Source organism: Triturus cristatus, chromosome 4_2 (genome assembly GCF_964204655.1).
Source record: "Triturus cristatus chromosome 4_2, aTriCri1.1, whole genome shotgun sequence".
Classification (NCBI taxonomy): Eukaryota; Metazoa; Chordata; class Amphibia; order Caudata; family Salamandridae; genus Triturus; species Triturus cristatus.
In genome coordinates, this window is record NC_140586.1 from 950,713,534 (window position 1) to 950,739,495 (window position 25,962).

Below are 25,962 nucleotides of genomic sequence, written 5' to 3' on the forward strand. Positions count from 1 at the left end.
AAAGTAGGAAACCTGACTACAGGAGTTTAGATTTTACCTGAACTAAACTCTGCAAGCAGAAACCAAGTACTTTGACGGTCTACACTTCGCTGGACGACAGAAGAATCTCCCTAGGAGTAAAGGAGTTACTCCCCTGCAGCAGCAGGCACCTTAACGCATCTGACTGGTTTGCATCTCCCGAGCTCCTGAGGACTCCGAAGATTTCTGCAACACAGGAGGTGGGTTCCCGAGCGTATCTGAGGTCGATCTGCTCTCTCAGCAATCCTGAGACCAGTAGCCCTCGTGGGCACCATGCAACCCGAACCCCTGTGCACCGTGTACTTTTGCACAAGCATATGCTTTTTGGCAATCCCTGAGGCTGTGCTTTGGGCTACGTGTAGTCCTGACCCAGAGCAGAATTTCCACTGAAGATTTCCGGCCTCCACTCCACGAGTGCTCCATGGGCCTGTACTTTGTGATTCAGCTCGAGGCCCCCTCGCGTTCCCTGGTCCGTTGGCCTGTGGGTCTCTGCGAGGGTAAGTTTGATTTCCCATGGGCTTTCCTGGTTGCTCCAGACGTGCCCTGACTCCCCATAGCTTGGAGAGTCTCCAGGACCTTAATGGTCCTCACCGTAACTTGTTTCCTCTGCCTGTGTGGGTTGCATTTGCCAAGGCTTGATGGTGTTCAATCCGGACACTGACCCCTCAGCACTCGACATCCTTCGTGGGACAGCTCACCACTGGACTTTGGTCGTCGTCGACGTCTCCTGGTCCTCGTGGCTGCAAAGTCAAGCATCCAATCTTCACACCTGAAGCACCCGACATCAGTGGGCATTCGTCTACCGAGCCCCTGGTCACCCTGAAGTGACCCAGACTCTGTCCCCTCTGCTTTCAGGTTCTCACCTCAGATCCAGGCTTGGATTCCACCGGACACTTTTCATCTTCCCGGCAGCAGCACTTCTTCGCATCACGCCATTGATAACGACAAGGGTTTCCAACACCACTTGACCCCTATGCACCCGGCTCCTCTGGGATAGGTAACACGGGTACCTCAGTACTCAAAAGGGTGCTGGCCTTAGAACCTTCTATGTTCCAAAGGGTTTGCTTGAAGTCCTCTCCGAAGTGTCTTTAAACTAATTTTCCAACCGCGACTTTCCCATAGAGATGTACGGAACACGCGTCTGTGGGTGGTTTCTTGGAGTCCCACCGATTCTACGTGCTCTAGGCACTGTGTCTAGTGAAGCCGTTGTTGTTATACCATTTTTTAGGTCTCGCCTAGACAGTGCTTGCACTGTCTCTCCGAGACATGCAGTATACACTTTAGTGGGGAAGCTTCTTGGAAGCTCCGCCCACTGGCTTAGGTCAGTAAATGCTGCTCTCCGATTTGTTTACGGCTTGGTAGTCCCGCCTCATGACGATTATGTCGTCATTTGTAACCTTCCAAGGCTACTGCCCCCTTTACTCACCGCACTTTCTTCTGGCGCCCAGCCTAATCACCTCACAACGGTGCGCACGCGATGTCGTTTCCAGCTCCCGGTCTGTAAGCGCTCCCCCTGCATGTTCGCGCATGCCCATCAAGCCGCATCGGCATGTTTTCACTCCGGGAAACAGTGGACTTGTATAGATATATATAGCGCAAACTCTCAAACTCGACCCGAAGGTATTGAAGTGCTTTACATAAGCACCGATTACATTACGCAATGACACATTCAGGCACTGAGAGATAAAGTGATTTGCCGAAAATCACAGAATGTGAACCGACCCCGAGGCTCGAACCCTGGTCTCCAGCACCAAAGTCGGCAAATTAGCCATCAGACCACAGCCGCTCACTTTGTCTAACGAGAGTGAAAAGGAATATAGCCAAAAACAACATAAAAGAAAGCACCACTGAACCTCTCTGTCTGCTTGGATTTAAATCGTTTCCAAGTTAAGTAAAAAATGTTTTTTTCTAATAATAACGATTTTGTATTCTTTTCATACACATGTGTTAGTTTAATTTTAACAGTCATCGTATTAACGATGGTTCATAAGAAAATGCAAGCCGCATCGGCGTGTTTTCACTCGGGGAAACAGTGGACTTGTATAGATATATAGCGCAAACTCACATACTCGACCCGAAGGTATTGAAGTGCTTTACATGAGCACCGATTACATTACGCAATGACACATTCAGGCACTGGGAGATAAAGTGATTTGCCGAAAATCACAGAATGTGGACCAACCCCGAGGCTCGAACCCTGGTCTCCTGCACCAAAGTCGGCAAACTACCCGCCAATCCGGTCACTTTGTCTAACGGGAATGAAAAGGAATATAGCCAAAAACAACATAAAAGAAAGCACCACTGAACCTCTCTGTCTGCTTCGATTCAAAATCGTTTCCAAGTTACATAAAAAATGTTTTTTTCTAATAATAACGATTTTGTATTCTTTTCATACACATGTGTTTGTTTAATTTTAACAGTCATCGCGTTAACGATGGTTCATAGGGAAATGCAAGCCGCATCGGCGTATTTTCACTCGGGGAAACAGTGGACTTGTATAGATATATACCGCAAACTCGACCCGAAGGTATTGAAGTGCTTTACATGAGCACCGATTACATTACGCAATGACACATTCAGGCACTGGGAGATAAAGTGATTTGCCGAAAATCACAGAATGTGGACCGACCCCGAGGCTCGAACCCTGGTCTCCAGCACCAAAGTCGGCAAACTAGCCGCCAATCCGGTCACTTTGTCTAACGGGAATGAAAAGGAATATAGCCAAAAACAACATAAAAGAAAGCACCACTGAACCTCTCTGTCTGCTTCGATTTAAATCGTTTCCAAGTTACATAAAAAATGTTTTTTTCTAATAATAACGATTTTGTATTCTTTTCATACACATGTGTTTGTTTAATTTTAACAGTCATCCCGTTAACAATGGTTCATAGGAAAATGCAAGCCGCATCGGCGTGTTTTCACTCGGGGAAACAGTGGACTTGTATAGATATATAGCGCAAACTCGCAAACTCGACCCGAAGGTATTGAAGTGCTTTACATGAGCACCGATTACATTACGCAATGACATATTCAGGCACTGGGAGATAAAGTGATTTGCCGAAAATCACAGAATGTGGACCGACCCCGAGGCTCGAACCCTGGTCTCCAGCACCAAAGTCGGCAAACTAGCCGCCAATCCGGTCACTTTGTCTAACGGGAATGAAAAGGAATATAGCGAAAAACAACATAAAAGAAGGCACCAAAGCAACAAGATATGTTGCTTTGTATTTGTGGTATAAAAATAACTATGTATATAAAAAAATATGTTCCTTGCTGCTGGGTATGCTTTAAAATGATAATCGCTGCCCATGAATGTTGAGCTACCTAATTGATTGACTATCTTATTTTAGCACTAACATGTTACACTGCTGTTCAGCTTGCACTTTCCCTGCGCGCATCAGTTGGCTGAGCAGTGACCTTTAATGAGTTCACGTGAGTGCACTTATTGCTGTAACAGCAGATGTTGAAATGGAAGACGGGATAAGCTGAAGTTGAATAAACAGCTGCACTTCATTTATCCCGAACGTGATTACATCATATTGGCACGGGCTGTGGAATACTGCAAGCGTCTTCCCGCCTGCTCACGACAGCAGATATCTTTAGTGTTGGGGGAATCTGTGAGACTCTTTGAGGGCTATCAATCATCACCTAACTGATGGCTTCTGTTATTTCTGCCATTATTTATCTTCCCTGTAACGATAATGTATTTTGTCACACACCATTGATCGTGTCTCCATTCGTAGGTTTTGAATGTAATGGATAAGGTGGGAATGTATCATAAAAAAAAGTCTGAAGTCATTCTTAAATAGATGGGAAAATACACTGGGCAAAGTTTGAAGTTGTAAACAATAACAGGCATTTGCAATGCATTAGGTCTCGCATTTAGGCATGTTTAAGCTACTGATATTACAAATAACAATGCTTTTTTCTTTTCTTCCTTTTTTAAAACATAAATAAAACTCTATGAGAGTTTTTTTAAACTGTTTATATTGCCCACGCGCTCTCAACAATTGGCAGAGATTCATTATCTTAACGGCTGCGCTTGTTAAACTTGAGCACGGCCGTTATTTCACCTTCAGCTACCTTTTGGAAGAGTGTATGCACGGTTATCATTGCTGTGGGTCACACTTTCTTGCTAATCACAGCTTGTGTCTGTTGGTGTGCCTTCGCTGATAGGCACAGCTTGAGTTAAACCTTTATGCTGGTCACTGCCTAGAGTTTCCTGTCGTCTTTCTTTCAGTGAATGTATAGAGATCAGTTGGTAGTTTCCTGCTTGTACGCTGCACTGTTTTACAAAAAAATAAAACTACTACCCGCATCCCACTGTACCCGCTTCATTTGTTGGAATCGTATATTTCTTCAATGCTCGTGAGCGGCTACCGTGGTGGTGGTTGAAATCCACTGAATATGGTGAGATATATGTGTGCGTGTATCTCTATGTAGAGGATCCATGTTTTTATGTATTTCATACCTTGCCACATAATTCCAATCTGCCCTAATTTTACTCAACGCCACACACTTCCACTTCCCATAATTCAACTCTATACATTTCCATTCCACACCACATAATTAGACAACAAATCACATATTTCAACTCAACAACACAATTATGCAACACACCATATACGTCCAATTAACACCACAGAATTCCACATCATGATACAAAATTCACACCACATAGTTAAACTCCACAACACAAAATGCAATTCCAAATAATTACTCTCACACACAATCCCACTCCACATAATTCCAGTACGTCAATACCACATAAATACTATCCACATTTTTCCACTACTCACCATATCACATAATTCCACTACACAAATCCACTCCACACATTCCACCATACACAATTCCACAACTAACAATTCCAATCCGACCCACAGAATTCCACTGCACAGCACATACATCCACTCCAATCCAAAACACATAGGTAAAAGACATTGTCATTTACATCGCCAATACCTCTAACTCTGACAAATGCGAGACCAATTTGCATTGCAAATGCTTGTTTAGTATATGGTTCGGTCTCCCCCTGGATCCCGCTGTGTATTGTGCGATTTACTGTCCTTCTATTGATTAGGTATTTTGTGGCTTGTGCTCTAATCTCATAAAGAGTTTAGTAGAGAATGTTTAGTAATAAATACATATATTTTATATAACTCTTGTGTGGTTCTCCTTTCATTTGATTATTCAGGAGGTTCTGATCTGGTAAAACAAGCTTCTTTACATTCCTTCAAGACTTAGCCTGAAGGGTGCTCTCCATAGCTACCACTAGGATAGCTTTCATAAAGATTATCTTAAACCAAATCACTGTAAGGGTTGTTTGGACTGGTACAGGGTGCCCACTTTAATTAGTGGACAGCATATACCAGGCCAACTTCTCACACCTGGGATACAGAGGATCGCTATAGTAGTTTGGCGGCTTCCATTAAAGTCTGCCTGATCTTGTCCCTTAGGAATGCCAGTTGCCTATTGTGTGAGTCGTCCCACTGCTCTGGCGCACGGTTTTCAAGGAGGGTCGCCTGGGCCTCCAGGAAAGTGACCCAGGAATTCTAAGCTAGCTGTTTGAACTTAAGCTGACCTTTGGCAAAGCCGCGAACAGTGGCCTTGTCAGCTTCCCACAGGGTGCCCGGGGAGGCGACCGAGTCTTGTTTAGTGAGGAAGTATTGCTGGAGTTCTTGTCCTACAGATTTCTTAAAATCCTTGTCTTGGAGGACCCAGGCGTACATCCTCCATATTGGGCGCAGCGTGTCCGGGGGATCTCCCACTGCTATAGATATAGGCGAGTGATCAGATATACCTCAGTGAAGGATGGTGATGTCTCTAATTTTCTGACAATCGAAGGCGGGCATAAAGATATAATCAAATTCTGCATGTGTGTGGTGCGAGGTACATGTGTGAGTGAACTGTTTGCTCTGGTGTGCCAGACCCTCCAGGCATCACAAACTCCCAGGGCGCCTGCCCAGTTTGCCAGAAGCTTAGCGTGGGTGGGTCTTGTGGTAGATGGACTACTGGGGGCGTCAAGGGCCGATTGAATGACTGCATTAAAGTCCCCTCCAATTATTGTAATTTCGGAGGGTATAGAGGCGATGAGGTCTGCGGTGCAGTCGAGAGTAGGAGCAAGCAGTGATGGCTGGGAGTATACAGATATTAGATTGAGGGCAGTGCCTCCTATGGTTCGTCTTAGGGTGACAAAGTATCCCAAAGGATCTTTAGTGGCTTTAGTACATACAAAAGGCAGATTGGACCGCATAAGGATTGCCACGGCCCTATACCCCCGGCTGAATCCGGAATGCCAGACTCTGTAATACGCATATTGCGCCAGAAAGGGGCAGGTGGGTCTCTTGAAGTAGTAGTATATCGGCTGTGTGGCGTTGCTCGTACCGCAAGACCACTTTCCGTTTGACTTTGTCCAATAACCCATTGACATTTCCACGACTTCATATGGAGTAGGTTCCTGCTGTTACGTGTGTCAGTCATGGTGGGTGGAGGTGTTGATGGGGACCCTTGGGCGGTGAACGTAGCGCGGAACGCATTGCTTAACGGGCAAGCGATGGACTACAGGTGCATCTCTGCAACTTGGGCTGTGTGCTCGAGTGTTGTGCTGCTAAAGAAGAGTGCTGGTGTGGTCAACAAGGTGTACTAATAAGAAATTGGGACACCGGTCCACCCCCTTCCCTACCCCCACCATCCTATACTTCAGGAACGGAAGCATCTGTCGGCCCTAACAGACAACGCAGGGAAAAACCAAACTAAAACGCTTGGGTGTGGAGATTCGTGGAGGACCTGTCCTCACATAAAGGATATTGTGCCATAGCAATCAGGAGAAATGGAATTGCAATAGACACGGCCAACAAGAATGAGCCAGGTCTTGTGTTTCAAGCAGTCTGCCCCTGTGCAAAGTTAAGTTAGTGTTGGGCTTCGAGAATGTTCTGAATCGGGCAAGTCCACCAGAGAGGGTCGGGCGAGACACTTCCAGGGTCTGAATGGCCTGTGGAGCCAGCTCACTGTGAAGGGTGGGAGTCGCGTGAAGGCTCCTGTGTGTGCAGAAACAGTCCAGGACCCAGGGGCGATTCCAATCTGGCCCGTGGTGTTCCTCGACCTTTGCACGAGCGTGTGCATCTGCTGCTTGGCTTGGGTGACCTAGCCTGGGACTTCGGGGAGTGAGCCAGGGCGTTTAGTCCGTCAACCACGTCCAGGCCGCCTCAGGAGAGTCCAAGAAGAGGGTTTCGTTTTGGAACCCCACTCGGATGCAGGCTGGAAAGAGGAGCCGATATTGGAGAGCCAGAGCACAGAGCTTTTGTTTAACCTCTACAAATGATCATCTTTGGGTTTGAACCTCTTGTGTGTAGTCGGGGAAGATTATTGAGGGACTCTGGTACGTTAGAGATTCGACCTTACGTGCTTCGGCTAGGATGGAGTCTGTCTTTAAAATTGAGGATTCAGGCAATTATCGGCCTGTGTGGTGCTCCCGGCTGAGGTTTTGGAGCCAGAGAGCGATGCACCCGTTCAATTGCAAACCACGGGGAGAGAACGTCTTTGGGCATCCATGAATGTATCCAGTGTTCGATGAAGTTGCACATCTGCACCTGTTCTGAGCCCTCCGGAAATACTACCAAATGGAGGTTATTGCGTCTTGATCTGTTTTCAGCATCCTCTGCTCGTCTATGAAGTTCTTTAGTGTAGGTCTGCAGACACACAAATAAGTCTTTTAGCTGGTAGACGTCGTCCTCCACGGTGGAGATACGGGACTCAGTCTCTTTGATCCGGGCCATCTCATTGTGGAGCTCCTGCCGAATGAGGGCCATGTCAACTCGGACCTCGCCGATCTTGCTCTCCACCGAGGCTTGCGAGGTATTAATTGCTTGAAGGATGGTGCCAAGATCGGTGACGTTGGGGGCATTCTGTTCTGTGGGGCCGTTCGTCACTCCAATCTCTGTGGTTGTGTATTGGTCCATTTTAGTTTGTGTTGTGGGAGGCTTCGGGCCTCTGTCCCTTCCCATGGTGGCGGGCAGATCTCAGTCCCCTCAAGGAAGGCGGCACTTCCAGTTGCACCCTCGGCAACCAGGGGCGGGGAGGGCGGTTCAGGCCACGAGACGTGGGCAGGGCAGGGGGGACTGACCGGGTCCGGTATTCAGGTGCTACTTTTCTTGTGACTGTAGGTGGCAGGTGAACGTGGGACAGGTGGCCCCTCTACGGTCCCTAAGGTTTGCCCCACTACTGCGTGATTCTGTAGATGGCTCCTCCGTCATCAGATAACCAAGCGTTGATGCGTCTGGATGGTCCGAGCTGCCTGCTGGAGGATCACCCCAGCATGCTGCCACCACCCGCACCTGCCAGGCCGCAGGTGGGGGGTTTCCTGCCCCCTATCAAATGTTGGATCAGTAGATCTCACCGGGTTACCTTGTGGAATCAGGTGGAAGGAGGGGACACAGTTCCCAAGCCCCCTCGCCACCTGGAATGGCAGCTGACTCCTCAGCCACCTTGCACCAGTCTGTCGGGCATGTTCGCTGCAGGTTCAGACTGCCCTTGAGGCCAGCCAGCCCATCCCAAGGCCCAGGAACTGGGTCTCGCCTTGGTGACGGTGAGAATCTCCGAGAGGCCCGCTCAGGCCGGTGGGGGGGCCCAGTTCTAATGTCGCGGCGATGACAGACAGGATTATATCCTGGCCAATGGGTCCTTGGGTCACAGAATGCCAAGGCAATCTACAGCCAGGGGGTGGAGGTACAGACTCTCGCTGCCCAGTAGAGACAGCCGAACCGTTACAGATGGATCCCCTTCCCCGCCGCAGCCCGGCCAGCCGCAGGCCGTTGAAGTCGCGGCTGTGGTAGTTCCCGGTCCAAGGGTTATTCTCAGGGCAGGCCTTCTCCACCCCTCGCATGGCTCACTCACTCACCAGGCCATGGAACGATGGGTTCACTGATGGTCTTCTGTATATCAGCAGGGGGGCCCAGGGTTGTAGCAACAACAGGCCGGAGGGTGCCAGAGCGACCCACAGCCACGGGGAGGGCAAAGATTCCCGCTGCCTGGTGAGACAGCCGATTTGACACAGGTTAGGCCCCTTCCCCTGCTGTGGGCATGGTCGAGTGTGACCTGAGGGGTATGTTCAGGGCAGGCCTCCTCCTCCCCTCGCGCGGCTCTCTCACCCGGCCGTGGGAGGATCAATTTGTCGATGGTCGTCCATGTGCTAGTGGGATCCCAAGGACGCAGAGAATCACAGTCCAGCACCTCAGGTGGGGTCCAGCAGCCTAGGCCGGAGCTCGAAGACGCTCCCGGTCACAGGATCTCGGCGTGTAGAGAGGGGTGGAGGGCCCAGTCAGCAGGCCTTTGTCAGCCCGCTGCCCAAATTGGCAGCCAATCCCTCCCATGTATTCCACCCAGCAGCCAGATGCAGTAGTCACAGGCCCAGACCGCGCCCCAGCTCCAGAGGGGGGATGGAAGGTCTCGGCGACATGTGCAGGGCCGGACCGTACTGCAGCTCCGCTCCTCGCCCACAGCGTGCAGGTCGCCGGATGTCCGGCTCGTCAGGTGGCCGTGCTGGAGGGAACCGGAGTCTGAGGCAGGGAACCTCCGTGCCGGTTTCAGCACCCAGTCGTGGGCCACAGTGGTGAGGAGCTAGGGGTGAGTGCCGCCATCTTGAGCATGGCGCGGCCCGAGGAACCAGGTGCAGGGCCAGCCGCTGTGTCTCAGGCTGCTGTCTTTTGCCTCCACTGACCGGTATGAGCTGTGGCAGGGTGCAGGCAGCGGGTTAGGGCGGATTGGGTGCTGATTGCGGTGGATGGAGGAGCGGATGACAGAGGGGTCTGGAACACTCTTAGACTGCGACCACCATCTTGACGTTCCAAGCCACGCCGCCATCCCACTATATTTATGGAAGAGGGGGGCACACAGCCCCTCTCCCTGGGATGAGTTTGGCCCTGGGGACCCCATCACCTGTAGCTTGACCATATTAGTAAAGGGGAGGGGTGCCCAAAGGGGGCTGCATGCCCCCTCTCAATTTTAAAAGGTGCTGGGCCCCGGGATGGGATCCACAGGGCCGAAAACAGAGCAGAGAGGTGTGTTGCCTGCCTCTCTCCCCCTTTAGAATATGAAGGGGGGCCAGGAGATGGGGTACCAGAGGCCAAAATTGGCCCAGTGAGGGGGCTGTGTACCCCCTCCTCCATTAATATAGTGTTGGGCCACCAGGGATGGGGTCTCTAGGGGCATAAGAGGCCCAGGCAGGGGTCCACGTAACCATCTCCCCTTCTAAAAAAAACACTGGGTCCTGGGGGATGGGGTCCCTAGGGCCAAAATCAGCCCAAGGAGAGGAGCATGTGCCACCCCTTCCTCAAAAAATGTGTTAGGCTCCGGGTGATGGGTTTCCGGGCCCAATTTAGGCTCAGGCTGGGGGGCTGCTTGCCTCCTCCCCATTAAATATAGTGCCGGGCCCAAGTGAATGGACCCCTTGGCAAAAATCAACCTGGGGTAGCGGGTCGTTTGCACACACACTTTTCCCATTCTATTTTGAAAGTCTTCAACAACGTTGGTTGTATCACAAAATAATGTGTTTTCTCTCACTCTGTATTTGTCTCCCTTTCCATTGCCCCTTTAGCTCCTCTCATGCGCCCTCCTTGTCGTATAATGTGTTTTAACATATGCCAGCGCCATGCTTGGAAAATCTGCAGCTCAGCCCCCCCAATCTTACTGACCAAGCTACGATCCTGCATGCCAGTGTCTCATTAATACCTATTTACTTCAGTGTCAATGAGGTGTGTGCTGGTTTACGTGTGTGAGTGTCTCTTAGCCTGTGTGTTTGCTTATGTACGTATGTTTGTGTGCGTCTATTTGAATATCTGTTAGTGGTTGTGTGTTTTTTCTATTTGTAGTTATGTGTTTATATGCACCATTGTGGGCGGTTAGTTGTCTGTGTGTTCATATTTTGTGTGTGTGTTTGTATGTGTTTTTGAATCTGTGCATCTCTTCGTATGTGTATTTCTTTGTGGGTACACTCCTTTCTGCCTTAGAAGATAGAAAGCCTCTTTTAATTAGGTATTCTCCGAGCCTGCCCTTCAAATTAAAACACATATTAAATGACAATAGCACGCACTATTTTCTATGTATTCGCAATCACATTTATCCCAAACGCGGATTGCCTATCCTCCACTCCTACTTTCAAACACAAAGTGTAAACCAGAGGCGTAGCTTCCATTGGTGCAGCAGGTGCAGTGGCACCAGGGCCCACTGAACTCTAATTATTGCTGTATTTCATAGTTTAACACGGGCCAAAGAGGGAATTTCTTTCTTGGACTAGAGCCCCTGACACACTGGCTACTGCTGTAACCTAGCCTTGCTGGAGAACAAATGCTATTTGAGAGAGGGATGCTGTATGAAAGGGTAAAGACTCGTTGGATATTGTTCTACTCGTGAAATACATCTACTTTAGAGATAGAAATGATTATCAGCCCGTCAGTGGCGGGAAGTTCCACCGGGGAGCATGGCAGTGCTTAACAGGACTGAATGTGAACACAGCTAAGTACGGGAAGTTGCCCAGCACATTACCTTGGCTTGTGTTCTAGGCCTTGTCATAAAGTTTGGCCAACTTAATTAGATATGGTGATCCCCTGTATGTGCTGCAAGCAAGTACACCACCCCACCGAAATATTAAGACATTATTTGCCCTGTTCGTTGGGAAAGGTTACTTGCGAACCACAGAGACTTGAAGGTGGAGCAGCCATAAAGACAAGCTCCAGGGCACTCTTTAGGTCAGCCAGCGTGTAATCCTTGTTACGTATAATCTCTTTAGTTCGGATGGGGCTGGTAAAAGCAGTTATCTGCCCCACCATAAATATGAAATCTGGAAATGCAGAGAATCTATTTACTTTAACACTGAAAAATGCCAACATTTCTGTGTGAAAATGTGGGCGAAATGAGGAATTACAAGGGGAATTGGAACAGTATATCACAAAACGTGTAAGAGGTGATTAGGTGACCATAAATGTGTAACGATAATGTGATGATTGTTTTAAAAACACTGTGGTTGTGGGACACTGGGTAGCTCGGTTGAAGGCGTGAACCTAAAACGCGTAGGCATTCTGTGTTGGGTGTTGCTGCATTATAGAATTAATAAAACAGTAGTGTGTCGTCTTTGTGGTACACGGAGTGAGAGTGCGGCTGATCTTCTTTTGAATGAAAGCGCTTTGAGGTGGAATATATATTTATATATATATATATATATATATATAGAGAGAGAGAGAAAGACAGCGATATTGTCACTGAAAAAAATAAAGGTTACGGGTACGTGGTAGGAAATAGCATTTAAAAAACGTAGAAATTTACTGAAAAAACTAGGGTTATAGGGACGTTATACTTAGGAAATAGAATTACAAAACAAACTTACAAATTCACTGAAAAAAACAAAGGTTACTGGGACGTTTAATAGGTCCAGGTTTTGCACACACAAAACCATAGAAACTTAGCAGGTGTAATTCCCTTCGCTATCTATAACTTACACCCCCCACAATGCACTGCCTTTCAAATGGGCGTGAAAACTGATGAAAAATTGCTCCCACCCGCAGAGAGCAGCATTTTAAGCTGCTCCTTACAGGCAAGAGCAATGCCGGCTAACGCTAGAGGCGGTGAGCCAGCTGCCGCCGTGGGGGCTTTGGGACCCCCGCAGCACCCTACAATGATGATGTGGCTGCTCTGGGTGGGCTCCAGGGCATAATCATAAACCAAAAGTATCCCACCCTGTATACGTATGATATGCAGGGCACTAGTCTCCTTAGGTGGTACCCCATCTGTTTAAAGACGGGAAAGGAAAGACTTCGTTTTCTTTATATAACCCTCACACACACACTAGTTGTGCCATGCTTCATCATCAGGTTCACCCTGACTCCTAAAGGTCAGGGTGGGGTCGACAATATTTCAGGGAACACAAAGAAGTAGACCAGGGGGCATAAAGATTAAAAATCCTCCAATTTCTTCTTGGTATCCCTTTATTCACTGAGTATTTGTGGATGTTAAAAGGGAAATTTGTTGGGTATTGAGGATATGATGGTCCTATGACTCTAAAGCCAACATGTTTCAGCCCTATACTGTGGCCTTACGGGGTCCTGTGCTTTCATCAGGGTGACAAGTTTCTCCTCCCTGGTGTGTTAAGTTCAAGAGGCTTCCCAAACTTCAAATAAAGTGAAGTGCAGGTGTCTGCTTGCACCTAGGCGGACAAGCTTATACTTGCCTCGTATTCTGTTGTTTCTTCTTAGGTCCAACCCATTATTTATGGACCTCTTGCTCCACGAGTGTTCGCTGCTGGAGGGGTCGCCCTGTAGTCACACTTGCATCAAGGTTCCACCCATCCCATGCACCTACCTGGTCCCGCGACTCTCGGCTCTGTGTGTTCTTTCCTTTCCCGTCTTTAAACGGACGGTGTACCACCTGAGGAGACTAGTGCCCTGCGTATCATACGTATACAGAGTGGGATACTGTTGGTTTATGATTATTGAATTGGGAGGACGTTTCCCTCTAGCACCCCTTCCGTATAGTGGAAAATCCTTTCTACCCTCTTGACTTGAGCTAGGGTGTACCTCCCCTTTCCCAGTCTTTAGATGTTAGTATTTGGGCTCCAGGGCACCCACCCTTTACTGGCAGGGACATAGTTGTAAATCATTATGCGTGGTTAAGGCATATGCATGGTAAAGACTTGCGTGGTATAGTTGGTTCATGGTAAAGGGATATGTGGTAAAGGCATTTGTTGTAATGTATGACATTATAATTAGTCTAATCCTGTACTATCGCTTGACTTGAAACTAAAACCTGGGCCTTGATAAACTGGACACAGACAGCCCAAACAAAAAGTGTAAAAGCATGTGTAGTGGGAATGTCATGTCACATTGTCATCACATGCCATTTTCCCAGTGCATTGTACCATTTCCCCAGTTTTGCCTGGAGAAATGGTGCTATGTACCGTATAGCACTACTCTCCACCACGTTTAGAGGGTGATCCATTTCTCTTCCTACCCTGGAAAGAGAGTTACTCCCACATTTTGTTGAAGTACAGCTCTGTTTCCAGTGTCAGAAAGTGTCAGATTAGAGTCTGTGAATCCTCACTTACTAACAAGTAAGCAGTCATTCACAAACTGACAAGGTGAAGTATGCGTACGCTGCATTTACTAGTGTGTGATTCTACACATGCAAAACATTTACACCTGGCAGCTATCATCTGAATAGTTTTGTTTTCAAACCTTGTTGAAAGAGATGCTTAGTCCTAAAAACTCCAACTCTTTGTGCATAAATAAGATAAGCTGTAAACAATTCTTCTGGGGACACAGACAAGCTCCAAAACAACAAAATAGGGAGTAGAGAGGTTCCACTTTGCATGATTGGTGGGGTGGATACGTCCTCCCAAGCTTTAATCAATAAACAAAGTGATCAACCCACAGATATATGTGTATGCCAGAATCTCCCAGAAAAAGGTATAAGTCCCCACAGTCCTGGAGAATATACACTAGTTGTTAAAATACCCCTCACACACCAAAAGGGCCCTTGGTGTCATGCTTCATCATAGGGGTCTTCCCGCCCCTCTACGGGACGGGGCGTGCTACGACCTACGTGTGCGTGGGAGCACTGTTGTTATGAGACAACTATGTATTATGTAGGGGTGTGAGAGGAAGGGTCTGGAGTGAATGGAAAAGGTGAGATAAAAAATACCTGGCTCGTTGGTCTAAAAAAACTTTAATATACCTTTGAGCTGGTATTCGTAAAAAAGTGGGGGGGAGGAGGTGTATATGCCTCAATGAGCTGTGCCTCCTATGTCTGCCGACATGTTTCGAAGCTCCCTAGGCTTCTTCTTCAGGACCTTAAGGATCCCTCCCTATACTCACAGTGGCGTGTAATGACGTGAAAGACTAGATATAAGAAAATGTGTGTGGCAGGAAAAATGCCTTCCTGAAAATATAAATGCCTCAATAGGTCATTTCATGGCCAATATACGACTCCCGGGTACACTGCCCTGCTGATACAACCTCCTCGATCGGCTCCGTTGGTTTCCAGCAAGTGTTGAAGGAGCGAGAACCAGCATTATAGGAAGAGGGCCTAGAAGCAGATATAGTCCCCTAGTCACTAAAGAACCTACCTGTTCACTTCCTCTGTTTATACCTCATAAGCACCGAACTGTGCACCTGCTGTTTGTACCTCATATGTGCCTATATGTGCACCTCCTCTGTTTATACCTCACAAGCACCCACCTGTGCACCTTTCCTGTTTATAGCTCATAGGTACCTTCCTGTGCACCTCCTCAGTTAGTACCTCCCAGGCAAGCTTCTGAAATGAAGCTTGTGAGCCCCGTACTGCCAACCATGGCCTCTTCACTAGCAGGCCATTATCTGACATCTGCTGTGTGCATGCCTCAAGTGTGTCCCCCTGCCACAGCTAACAGTGAACCCTGTAGAGTGAGTACACAGACAGAGGGGCGTAGGGGAGCTGAAGGACATGAAACGAGATAAACCTGGATAAAATAAATATGGGAAAGCAGAAATGTAACCTCACCTGTGGACAGCAGACACCTCCTCCTGCTCTACCAAAGCCCTGTTTAGGAAGAACTAAAGTCTTACTTTTTTAAGTTGTCATTCAGTTCAGAATCAGGCACTAGTTTAAGGGAGATGAATATATATCATGTCGATAGAAAATCCACCTCAACTCAGGATAATGCTCCAGTCTTCCAGGTTAGAAGGATCCAGAAATGCTGGAACCAAGAGGGCTGTGGAAAGTGTTGAAGGTGACTTACGGCCTTATTACAAGTTTGGCGGCCTTCCAACGGGACCAGGAAGATTGCCAAGCTCTTGTTGATCCCGCCCACCAGATAATGACTTTAATCCAGGGCGGGCGGTGCAGCGGCAGTCTCATGGCAGCGGATGTGTTAGGTTCATAGGCAAGCCTAAACAGCATACCACCGCTGTGAGAGTGCCTGCAGCACGTTCCTGCTCTTTGTGGCATGCACCATGTTGTACAGGAACGAGGGCGCAGTTCCAGGGAGGCACAACATGTGCACCCCGCATTCAGCCCCAGACTCAGAATTGTCAGGAGGCCCTGCCAGGGCCCCTTTACCTGCATGTCTACCACTCTTTTCAAGGCGGTGTCCCCACCATGAAAAGGGCAGTGGATATGCAGGTTGTAATAGGCTCAGCAGTGCTGGCATCTGTACTGCCCGCATATTCAGGTCATTTGCAGACCACCGCGGATGCAGGATACTCGATTCAGGCAGAGGTGGGGGTCTCGTTGCGGTTCCACCACCACACTCATGTTACGGCAGTCAGGCCGCCAGGGTGGTGTCAGTCAGACCGCCACCGTGAGTAAGGCAGTCCTGAGGAACCTTTGGTAGATACTTCCTGAAACTGACATAACTGCAATGCTTCCTGCTTCCTCTCTCTTTCACAATCTGTTCTTGCTTAAATGAAATGTTGTCCATGTGTATCTAGCTAAAACTGCATCTGTAACACGTGAGTGCTCAGCGGCTGCCCTTTCTTTAGTAAGTTACTCTGTCAAGAATGGTAAATCACTACCTTTTCAGAAGTAAATAAGCTGTGACCTGCTCATCAGAACTTTTAGTGAAATATCCATGTATGGTGAATTTTCCTTGCTAAGTTTCAAATATGGTAAAGAAGAGATGTCTTTCTTCTACAGCCAGATACATATTGTGTATTCACATTCCATTACATATGCATTTAGTAATTTTTTATTTCTTTACATCCAACAGAAAATAAGCCTTAAATGCACAGATTGACTATGAATAATGAAGATATCACAGCAAATGAGCAAAAATAGTCAAAAATAAGGAGCTCATAAAACATCAGTGAAATCAGAGACAGAGGACAGATCCAGGAAGAAACAGTCCAAGGCAATTCCGTAAATGTATGAGTCTGAGCTCTGCTCTTCCTCACCACAAGACGAAGAATTGCCCTCCACAAAATTAAGGCAACAACGCTGACAAACCCCCTCCGGTATAAACAAGCATCCTACACCAGCTTTGATCATGAGGTCGGAATGAGAGTTGGAGGAAGGTCTTGTGTCTATTTGGGATCCATAGCTTGGGACAAATTCCCTCTTGAGCTTTGTGCTGTTGGCAACATGACAATCTTTAAAAAAAGATTGAAAACTTGGCTATTTGTCCAGTTTGAAACAACCAGATTTACTTTCTCTTCAGACCTGTGCTTCGCCCCGGGACACTCTTCGGAGTAGCTGTACACATTACAAGTTGCTTCATCACCATGATATGGCTAGAGCAGTGCTCCGCTATTTCAACTGGGTACAGACCACCATTCAGTGCTCTTGGTGTATTGTAAACTCTTTCTAGCCAAACCACAGGAACAAGGGAGAAGCACAACGAAGTGAAACCAAACAATTTAAGGCTAAAGGAGAGGGGTTCTGCTCTCTAAAGCAGAGTATTGTCCCAATTTGAAGGAAGACAAATCTTTACCCACAAGCACGCAAAGCCATTATCCAATGTAAGGGCGAAATCACCCAGAAAGGCACCTTACTTATCTTATGAATATGATAGGTATTTAGTGAGTCTTGTATTTTATTGTTAAATCAGAAATCAAGCATCCACAATGCCACACACATACAGGGAATGTGAGAATAACGCAAGTGGTTTATCAACCATGTTGGCCCTTCAGGAGACACGGGCATGTGATGTAGACAAATATATATCCATCCCAAAGACACTAAGCAAGAAAAAAGAATCGTACACATACAGCGAAAGCTTTAGTTTGTCATCACTACTAAAGCACCATCAGCAATCGCACACAGGAGAAAATTCATGCAATTGCACTGAATGTGTGAAGAACTTTGATCAGTTAGCAATCCTAAAAGAGCATCAGCGAACACACACAGGGGAAAAACCATACCATTGCACTGAATGTGTGAAGAGCTTTAGTCAATCATCAATCCTACATAGACATCAGCGAACACACACGGGGGAAAAACCATATCAATGCACTGAATGTGTTACTAGCTTCAGTCAATTATCAAATCTCCAAATACATCAGAAAACACATACAGGGGAAAAACCATACCGTTGCACTGTATGTGTGAAGAGCTTCAGTCGGTTATCACACCTTCAAACACATCAGCGAACACACACAGGGGAAAAACCATACGATTGCAGTGAATGTGTAGAGAGCTTCAGTCAATTATCACAGCTCCACAGACATCAGAGAATACACACAGGGGAAAAACCATACGATTGCAGTGAATGTGTAGAGAGCTTCAGTCAATTATCACAGCTCCAAAGACATCAGCGAACCCACACAGGGGAAAAACCATACCATTGCGGTGTATGTGTGAAGAGCTTCAGTCAGTTAGCAGACCTGCAAACACATCAGCGAACACACACTGGGGAAAAAACATTCCATTGCAATGAATGTGTAGAGAGCTTCAGTCAATTATCACACCTCCGCAGACATCAGAGAATACACACAGGGGAAAAACCATACCATTGTAGTGAATGTGTGAAGAGCTTCAATCGGTTAGCAGACCTCCAAACACATCAGCAAACACACACAGGGGAAAAACTATACCATTGCAGTGAATGTGTGAAGAGCTTCAGTCGGTTAGCAGACCTCCAAAGACATCAGCGAACACACACAGGGGAAAAACCATACCATTGCAGTGAATGTGTGAAGAGCTTCAGTCGGTTATCAGACCTCCGAAGACATCAGCGAACACACACAGGGGAAAAACCATACCATTGCAGTGAATGTGTCAAGAGCTTCATTCGGTTATCAAATCTCCAAACACATCAGCGAATACACACAGGGGAAAAACCATACCATTGTAGTGAATGTGTGAAGAGCTTCAGTCGGTTAGCAGACCTCCGAAGACATCAGCGAACACACACCGGGGAAAAACCATACCATTGCAATGAATGTGTGAAGAGCTTCAGTCAATTATCACACTTCCACAGACATCAGAGAATACACATAGGGGAAAAAACATACCATTTTAGTGAATGTGTGAAGAGCTTCAGTCAGTTAGCAGACCTCCAAACACATCAGCGAACACACACAGGGGAGAAAACATACCATTGTGGTGAATGTGTGAAGAGCTTCAGTCGGTTAGCAGACCTCCAAACCCATCAAGGAACACACACAGGGGAAAAAGTATACCATTGCAGTGAATGTGTGAAGAGCTTCAGTCGGTTATCACATCTCCAAACACATCATCAAATACACACAGGGGAAAAACCATACCATTGCAGTGAATGTGTGAAGAGCTTCAGCTGGTTATCACACCTCCAAACACATCAGCGAACACACACAGGGGAAAAACCGTACCATTGCAGTGAATGTGTGAAGAGCTTCAGTCAATTATCACACTTCCACAGACATCAGAGAATACACACAGGAGAAAAACCATACCATTGTAGTGAATGTGTGAAGAGCTTCAGTCGGTTAGCAGACCTCCAAAGACATCAGCGAATACACACTGGGGAAAAACCATACAATTGCAGTGAATGTGGAAGTAGATTTAGTGATTCTTCAAATCTCATGATTCATCAACGAACACACACAGGGGAAAAACCATTCAAGTGCAATGAATGTGGGAAGAGCTTTAGTCAATTATCAAATCTCCGAAGACATCAGCAAAAAATCACAAGGGGAAAAAACATACAAGTGCAGTGAATGGGGAAATAGTTTTAGGCTATTATCAAATCTACAAAGCCACCAGCGAACACACACAGGGGAAAAACCATTTAAGTGCAGTGAATGTGGAAGTAGATTTAGTGATTCCTCAAATCTCATGATTCATCAACGAACACACACAGGTGCAAAACCATTCAAGTGCAGTGAATGTGTGAAGAGCTTTAGACTATTATCAAACCTACAAAGACATCAGCGAACACATAATGGGGGAAAAACATTTTTGCAGTGAATGTGGCAGGGTTTTTTAGAGTCTTCAACATTAAGGATTCATCAGCTAACTCACACAGGGGAAAAGCCATTCAAGTGCAGTGAATGCATGAAGAGCTTTAGGCAAATCTCATACCTACAAAGACATCAGAGAACACATACAGCGAATGTGGGAAGAGCTTTTGTGATTCAGCAAACCTAAAAAACCATCATAGAACACACACAGGGGAAAATCCATTCAAGTGCAGCGAATGCGTGAAGAGCTTTAGTCAATTATCAGACCTATAAAGACATCAGCGAATGCACACGGGAGAAAAACCATACCATGGCAGTAGTTTTACTGACTCTTCAACATTAAGAAATCCGCGAGCTCAGAAGGGGAAACACCTTTTCAATGCACTGCATGTGTGAAAAGCTTTAGTCAATTATCAATCATACACTCCATCATTGAACACACAAAGGACAAAAGCCATTCAAGTGCAGTGAATGTGTGAAGAGCTTTAGTCGATTATCAAGCCTATATAGACATCAGCGTACACACGATCGGTAAAAACCATACAACTGTAGTGAATGTAGGAGAACCTTAAGTGCATCTTCCGCATTAAGGATTCATCAGTTAACACATTCAGAGGAAAAGCCTTTCAGTTGCTGTGAATGTGTGAATATCTTCTGTCAGTTATTAAACCTACGAATACATCAACTAACACACACAGAGGAAAAATTATATTGCAATAAATGTCTTAACAGATTTTGTCAATTATCAGGTCTCCAGGGTCATCAGTGAAAACACAAGGGGAAAACCTTACAAGTACACTGAAAGTGTGAAGAGCTTTTGTCAATTTTCGATCCTACACAGCCCTCCGTGAACACACACCTTCATTTAACTCACTTAGAAATAATCCTAGAGATGCAGTGAATCCTGATAGTACTTAATTAAATTAACAATAATAGTGATCCATCTAAGGACATAGACAGCAGCAGAACATTGCAGTTATTGTGAGATGAAAGAATTACAGAAAAAAGATAATTATAATTATGAGGAATATTCAAATTCCTGCTGAGCGAAGACTCGACTAAAAGGACAGAAGAAAAACAAATAATGATATTTGTAGAATTATAAAACTGTCTGTTCCCAGTGATTGCTCACTTTTGTACACACAGCAAAACAATATGATATACTTGGAAATCCACTGGGAGACTAGCACAATGTGAAATATGCTGAATATTCACTGCTGATTGTGGTGTGTGGTCGTTTCATACAACAGTGATGATTCAGTGACAGCGGTCAGAAAACAGTGTTCAAAAGCGCAGAAGTGAAAGGAGCTGAATGTGAGCTGTAGCTCTCAGGGTTAATGCTTGCAGTGCAGGACTTTCACCACCCAAGCCCTGATGCAGAATAAGTGAAAGGAGCCAAATGTGAGCTTTAACTCCTGGGGTTACTGCTTGCAGTGCACAACATTTACCACCCAAGTCCTGAGGTGGTAGAAATGAAATGAGCCCTAATGTGAGCTGTAACTCCCAGGATTAATGATTGCAGTGCACGACATTCACCACCCAAGCCCTGACGCGGGAGAAGTGAAAGGAACAGAATGCGAGCTGTAACTACCGGGGTTACTGCTTGCAGTGTACGACATTTACCACCCAAGCCCTGATGCGGAAGTACTGAGAGGAGCACAACGTGAGCAGTGTCTCTCAGGGTTAAAGCTTGTAGTGCACGACATTTAAAACCCAAACCCTGATGCAGAAGAAGTGAAAGGAGCAGAATGTGAGCTGCGACTCTCCACGTTACTGCTTGCAGTGCACGACATTTACCACCCAAGCCCTGATGCACAAGAAGTGAATGGGATCAGAATGGGATCTGTGACTCTTGGGGTTAATGCTTCCAGTGCATGACATTTACCACCCAAATCCTGATGCGGAAGAAGTAAGAGGAGCAGAATGTAAGCTGCAACTCTCCGCGTTACTGCCTGCAGTGCACGACATTTACCACCCAAGCCCTGATACGGAAGAAGTGAATGGGATCAGAATGGGATCTGTGACTCTCAGGGTTAATGCTTCCAGTGCACACCATTTACCACCCAAACCCTGATGCGGAAGAAGTGAAAGGATCGGAATGAGAGCTGTGACTCTCAGGGTTAATGCTCGCAGTGCACGACATTTACCACCCAAGCCCTGATGTGGAAGAAGTGAAAGGAGCGGAATGTGAGCGGTGACTCTCAGGGTTAATGCTTTCAGTGCACTGCATTTACCACCCAAGCCCTGATGCGGAAGAAGTGAATGGGATCAGAATGGGACCTGTGACTCTCAGGGTTAATGCTTCCAGTGCACGACATTTACCACCCAAAGCCTGATGCGGAAGAAGTGATAGGAGCAGAATGTGAGCTGTGACTCTCAGCGTTAATGCTTGCAGTGAACGACATTTACCACCCAAGCCCTGATGTGGAAGAAGTGAAAGGAGCGGAATGTGAGCGGTGACTCTCAGGGTTAATGCTTGCAGTGCACTGCATTTACCACCCAAGCCCTAACGTGGAAGAAGTGATGCTTATGTTCATCATCGCATACATCTGTAAATGAAGCCATCATAGTGGCACTTCCCAGAGGTGTTTATCATCGAGCTGGATCTTGGCTCATCGCTGACTATGTAAACGATTCACAGTTGGATTAATTGTATAAATATATGTTATGAGTTTCTTTTTTACAGAGAATCATTAAACCAAATCCTAAGTGGTCATAGAACAGATTCAGTGCATGATAGCAAATTTATTGATAGAAATTATTGTGGAATGGAGGAGCCTATTACAAAGTGTTTGTCATAAAACTACAAGCATCATGTAAGGTTGATGGGTCAGCAGTTATAAAGTTGTGGGTGTTTGAGGCTTTGATTTGTGTTGAAACGCTCCTACAAAGGTCATATCCATAAGGTTGCTCTAACTAAGTCTCAGACTAACTCAGCGTTTACCTTTTTTCTCATAATATGCAAGGCTGTTCTTCTGAGCCCCTGTATATACGTACAGTGCTAAAAGTCTAGCAAAGGCTATCTATGGAGCTACTGTACTGGCATACTGAGTAGGGCCTGCTTAAGCTGTTGCCATTTGTTACCTGTAAAAGAGAATTTTTTGGGTTAGTCTGCAGGATAGTAATTCCATAGTCCTATAGGTGCTTAACTATAAATATTCTCTCTCTCTCTCTCTCTATATATATATATATATATATATATATATATATATATATATATATATATAGAGAGAGAGAGAGAGAATATCTATATATATATATATATGGATTCTGTGACTACCTCCACTCCACAGAGAGGAGGTACTCGGAACAGCAACTCACATCAGGTAGCTAATTGCAAAAATCCTTTTTATTTTTTCATTCTCCTTGATGCAAAGTGCAAACAGTGCAAAATAAGTGACAAAAAGACGACCTATGCGTTTCGGCCAATGGCCTTCATCTGGGTCAAAGTGTGTGTGGTGACATTGGTGTTTATAGAGGGGTTGGTTGGACCCTCCCCTTGTTAAAAAAAACATTTATTACAAGTGTTCTAGTTTTGCGGTTAAAGGAACCTAACCCATTTTTCTAAGTAGACTCTTTATTTTTTACTTTTTTTGTGTGTCCTCTTTTTTACTTTCAAATCCCAGCATTATGCACCGATATTTACATTCATGTTAAATAGTGAAAAAGATTTTCCTACAAACATGAGTGGGAGAAGAATAATCGTTTACAACCAATAATGTCATTAGCCTAGAAACAAAATTTAGGTAAAGTACCCGTTTGAAGCAAAACTTTATCTTTAACTACATTGGATTCTATGCTCTACTATTTATAAAATAGATTGACAATGGACAAAATGGGGGAAATAAACCTAATGTTTAGATTAGTTTTCACACATTTAGACATTCCCCATATTTTAAGGTTCCTAAAAACATGTTTTGACAAGTTTGTCGATGTCTGAAGCCGTGTTAACAGAGCACTACATATATGTTCCTGTCAGCACCAAAAGATGCAATATACATTGAAGTGCAAGTTCAAGAATGTCATGACTTTCAAAGAGTCCAGCTGCCAAATCCTTGATTGTGCAAAATGTAAACATGTGTATGGTTATGACACAGTTAAAGTACATCTCGGTCCTATAAATCTATTGATTGTTTTGATCCTGTTGAGACTCTATATCGGACTTTAGACAGATTAAAACCATGTGCAAAAGCGCAAATGCGACTAAAGTACATACTTGTAAACATATTGCTATACATGCCGTTTGTATACTGTCAAAGTGCATCTCATTGATGGTAAAGTACCCATTTTATGATTGTTCTATTTTATTACAGAAGTGCACCTAAAAACCAATTCAAGTGCAAAAGTGCCAAGTGTAAGTAAACGGCATCATATATGAATCAAGTTCACAGTTGTCCATTTTTATGTTATCAAAGTGCATCTCATTGAAGGTAAAGTACCCATTTTATAATGGTCCTGTCTCATTCCATTAATGCACTTCTTCCTCATTCAAGTGCAAAAATGCAATAAAGTGCCGAGTGCAGGTAAACAAAAAGATATTCAAGCATGTCTACAGTTGACCAACTCATTCTAAAATTCGGAGAGTTCCTCAATGTCACATTACCAAACCACGTTTACTCTGAAGTATATTGGACATCAGTTGACTTGTCAAATTTGTTCTAAACCACATTGCCTTTAGATGTATATTACAGAACCCAAGATTTCCCTCTAATTCAATGTCGTGGCAATTCCATTATGCTTCCTATACTGCAGTTAAGTCTTTATTGGTCAGTTTTCATAAAAACGATTAATGGTAAAATTCTGCCACCTTCTCCATTTATAAAGTGCAAATGCTGGACCTATGCAGTATTGAGTCATCCCCAACCAATAAAATATATATATATATATGTGTACAATGTATAATACAACAACATGGTGACCAGAATTAGGAAAAGATTGACCGATTTCTTTTTACAGGATAGTCTCATAAAAAAGCGTGAAGTTCCGAATCGGCATTGGTCCCCATTGTATTTCAGTTCCCATCAATGCTATCCATTTGGATTCCAGTTTTCTGACTGTCAAGTCTCCGTCTCCACCTCTGATGTTAAGAGGGATGTGCTCAATGCCATAGAATGATAGGTTCTCAAACAGGCCTTCATGGTCTTTCCACACATGTTTAGAGATTGCATAAGTAAAATCCTTATTTTTAATTGACCTAAGATGTTGTAGGATACTTAATTTCAATTTGTTCACTGTACTTCCAATGTACTGCTTCCCGCACTCACACTGGAGGGCATAAAGAACACCTGTAATTTCCCACGTGATTCTTTCTTTAATTTTGAATTTCTCTCCTATCAGGTTGTTGACTTTGTGAGAAGGTGGCCTGATATATGCTGTCCACTAGTTCTAGTGGGCACCTTGTATCAGTCCAAACAACCCCTTATGGTGAATGGTTAAAGACAACCTTTATTGAAAGCTATCCTAGTGGTAGCTATGGAGTGCAGCCTTCAGGCTAAGTCTTGAAGGAATGTAAAGCAGCTTGTTTTACCAGTCTATAATCTCTTGAATGATCAAATGAAAAGACAACCACACCATGTATATATTCAAAATATATGTATTTAGGATAAAACACACCCCTCTAGTCTCTTTATGAGACTGGAGTTCGAAGTACTTTGTTTACAAGTCAGCAATTATCAGTAATAGCACAAATACACGTTTAGGCCCTAGGGGCGAACCAAACCATATACCAAAAAAGTGGTATAAGAACCACGACTGGAATAGTCACTAGGCCTATAGCCTATAGAATCGCTGGGACCCCAAGGAACCACCTAAGGTAGTGACATAGGGGACCCACGGGGACTGTATGCAGTGTGAAAACACAACCGCGGGTTCCCGTTATCTTCTATGGGTAATGACGCGGTTGGAAATTTAAAGATTAGGGACACTTCTAATCGAGTCAGGACTAAGCCCGGAGTACTCGAGTTACCTCACCCACGGAAGCTGGGTGCATAGGTGTCTTTTGGTGTCGGATCGCATGGTCGATTTCAATGGAAGCCTGCAAAGA

At 45.4% G+C, this 25,962-nt stretch overlaps 1 protein-coding gene across 1 annotated transcript in view; it reads left to right on the forward strand.

The window, feature by feature from the left end:
- Positions 1–24,581, forward strand: part of LOC146839070 (uncharacterized) — a 56,050-nt gene extending 31,469 nt beyond the window's left edge. Inside the window, exon 3 of the mRNA XM_085603071.1 lies at positions 16,751–24,581. Within this exon, the coding sequence (XP_085459197.1) occupies positions 17,604–19,676 (2,073 nt within the window). The 5' untranslated portion in view covers positions 16,751–17,603 and the 3' untranslated portion in view covers positions 19,677–24,581. The remainder of the gene's footprint in view (positions 1–16,750) is intronic.
- The last annotated feature ends 1,381 nt before the right edge of the window (positions 24,582–25,962 follow it).